The sequence below is a fragment of the Triticum dicoccoides genome, chromosome 3B (assembly GCF_002162155.2).
Source record: "Triticum dicoccoides isolate Atlit2015 ecotype Zavitan chromosome 3B, WEW_v2.0, whole genome shotgun sequence".
NCBI lineage: Eukaryota > Viridiplantae > Streptophyta > Magnoliopsida > Poales > Poaceae > Triticum > Triticum dicoccoides.
Window position 1 is genome coordinate 660,986,767 of NC_041385.1, and position 3,361 is coordinate 660,990,127.

At 42.7% G+C, this 3,361-nt stretch overlaps 1 protein-coding gene across 1 annotated transcript; it reads left to right on the top strand.

Annotated features, from left to right (window-relative positions):
• The first annotated feature begins 1,376 nt into the window (after nucleotides 1-1,376).
• Nucleotides 1,377-2,270, top strand: LOC119281761 (acidic endochitinase-like). The gene has a single exon (XM_037562202.1). The coding sequence runs from the start codon at nucleotides 1,377-1,379 to the stop codon at nucleotides 2,268-2,270; it is 894 nt and encodes a 297-aa protein (XP_037418099.1).
• Nucleotides 2,271-3,361: the final 1,091 nt, after the last annotated feature.

Here is a 3,361-nt window from a genome sequence, read left to right on the forward strand (position 1 = left end):
CAATTGTCATTCTATTATTCCATTTATATTTAATACGTATTTTTACAACTATACAACAATCAGACACAATAAATCATATGTATCTTTAGTTTAGTATACTCGTACTGTTACTCCAAATATTCATGTTCAATACAATCAAATCACATTGAAATATTGCAAAACATTCTCACAACAACGCGTCGGGGTATCATCTTGCTTAACTAAATGTTGCCTCGCAAAAAAGAAATCAACTAAATACAGACACATGTGACTCTATTCTTTTGGAGCTTTCTCCTTCTTGTCAATACTCTACGGCCTCATCCTACAATGTGCAATTTTCAGAGCAACCTCGACTTGTCTGAATGACACCCTTTGTAGATATTGGAAACTGTTTCCCTGTGTTAATCATCCAAAAAATCGTGTTTGGATGGCCGATTGGTTCGAACGAAGGTGACCTGTATTTGTTGTCTTTGCTCCTTATGCAAAAGAATGTCAGAAAAATGTGGCCAGCCAACTTTTCGAATGCCGCTAAGCATTGAGAATTTGGCACATGATTAAAGATTGTCTAGGGCACACATGGTACATGAAAGAAGAATGCGAAAAAAAACATGTCATCGATGCTTGGGCCTTATTTTCGGAGGAAAAAAATCTTTTCTTCTAATTTATTTCTGCATGATGTACTATGTCAATTTCTTTCCTATTTGCTGCATCGAGGCAAATCTTTTGCCACAAGTTCATTTTTTTAGAGTAAAATGCATCTGATCACCGTACTTGTGTCAAAAGCTCACTATGGTCACTATATACGCCTTTCAGTCATTATATGGTCACTGAGTATAATCACCGAAATGCATATAAAAAAAACTATATTGATCGTATTCTTAAGTACGGTGACCAAAGTAAACTTTTGACAAAGTACGATGACCGCCGACCGTCCATGCATTTTACTCCTTCTTTTACAAAGCTGTCAAGGACCGTGGAGGGTGCTTGAAGCTGCATATACGTTCTCTGTCCGGCACTCTGCCGGGACAGGAAACAGAGGAGTTTCGGTTGAGTACGGTGCAGCGTTTGCGATTTGAACGCAGTCCGTTTCACTAATCTGTCCGAGTAAATTAAGCAAGGAAACAACCCACCGCAGTCGAATTTTTCTACCCTCAGCTTTACTTAACCGTAACCACTCTACTACCATAAGTAATTAAATTCAGATGCAGAAGCGGACGTAAGACGGCACGAAAGCCACTAAAAAAGCGTCCATGACGCTCCGTCAAGACACTATAAAATCCAAACATGCGCCATAGCCATCACAACGCAAAACACAGAGCACGTCTCCTCACTAGTCTCCACCGTTTCCTGTACTAGGTTAGGCTACTTGCACAGGCACGCGCCGATTGATCCCAGCAATGGCGAGCCGTTCTCTCACCCCCTTCCAGCTCACGGCCACCCTCTTCGTAGCACTCCTTGCCACGTGCCATGCCGGCAGCATCGCCGTGTACTGGGGCCAGAACGACGGTGAGGCGTCGCTGGCTGATACGTGCGCCTCCAGGAACTACGAGTTCGTCATCCTCGCTTTTCTCCCGAAATTCGGCAAGGGCCAAACGCCGCAGCTCGACCTTGCCAGCCACTGCGACCCTTCCTCCGGTGGATGCAGAGGCCAGAGCAAGGACATCAAAGCGTGCCAGAGGCATGGTGTTAAAGTCCTGCTCTCCATCGGCGGCGGCGATGGTAGTTATGGCCTCTCTTCTCCCGGCGACGCACGGCAGGTTGCCTTGTACCTCTGGAACAACTATCTAGGCGGTGCGTCCTCGTCCGGTCCTCTCGGCGACGTGGTGCTGGATGGCATTGACTTTGACATCGAGCAAGGCAGCGCCAAGTTCTGGAACGATCTCGCCACTGACCTAAAGAATTTGGGAAAGAACAGAGGCAAGACCGTATTGCTGAGCGCGGCACCGCAGTGCCCGTTCCCGGATGAATGGGACGGAGGTGCGATCAGCACAGGGCTGTTTGACTACGTGTGGGTGCAGTTCTACAACAACGAGGAATGCCAGTTCAGTGCAGGGCGGGGGGCATTCATGGACGCGTGGAAGAAGTGGGAGTCAGTGCCGGCAGGGAAGATCTTCTTGGGGCTTCCAGCCTCCAAGGACGCGGCGGGCACGGGGTTCGTCCCTGCAAGCGAGCTCACTTCGCGTGTGCTGCCACTCATCAAGGGCTCTTCGAAGTACGGTGGTGTCATGCTATGGTCTAAGTTCTATGATGACCAAACAGGCTACAGCTCCGCCATCAAGAGCGATGTGTGATAGTTCTCTCTAGTGTGTTTGGTTTGGTTGAGTTGTTATTATTTTCTGTCTTGTGTCATGTATCATAGCATCATGTGTTAATTGTTTGAGATGGCATCATATATTGCCATATGTAAATATATGAATAAAAGCATAGTATATTTTCTTTGAACCAAGTCCCATACTACATAAAATTTTGCACTCCATAATTTACATCATGCACTACACTACTATTGATTCTATAGAAAAGTAAATGTACAATATTTGGTGAATCAACTATGGTTCTAGTTCAATATTGGTCCCTCAGTTTGAATATCATTAACCAACAACATGACTCCTTGACTTTTTAAGAATAATAAATTTCGCCATCTTGCAACTAGAAGAAATTTTATAGATGATGTTGAACAAGAACTAGAGCTAGAACTAGAACGAGAAGAAAGTTATTATGTTCTTTGTAAGAATATTAACTTTTTGGAAAATACTTCCCTGAAGTTGTGTTTCAATTATCCCCGTGCACTTGCAGGACATCAACAAGTCATTCCCTAGAATTTTATGGGACGATGAAGGGAGAACAACCTGTCAGATTTATTTTCCAAAATTTCCGGAGTACAAAGTTTCAATACAATTGAACTATCCAACAAAAGCCAAAACCATTATTCAAACAACAAAAATATAGAAAGGTACATAATATAGGAGAACATGAGTGGCTGTTTTACCATATGAGAAAGTTATTTGCATAGCATAGACAAAATTGGTTGCCTCATATTCATTTATCAAACCTTGGCCTTGCGTCATATATATGTTCAGTTGCGAATATGTTATAGAGGAAATTATAGAGATGATTATGTTCCCATGTATCCATGATTTATTAATATTGTCCTCCAATATAATCTTGACATAGATTGGTGAATACTTTATTTCTTGTGGAACTCTTTGTTGTATGATGTTATGATAACAATCGCTGGCCATTGAGGATATGAGCACACATATCCGAATATTAGTATATCATCTCTCGATGACCTTGTTTCATAGGTCGTGAATATATGTGATATCAATACGATAATAAGACTTGCATTGGTAGAACATAGTGTGAGACATACCTATTTTGAGAT

What these genes read in the sequence shown, in the direction of transcription:
- LOC119281761 (XM_037562202.1), top strand. Translation starts at nt 1,377, where the DNA reads ATGGCGAGCCGTTCTCTCACCCCCTTCCAGCTCACGGCCACCCTCTTC.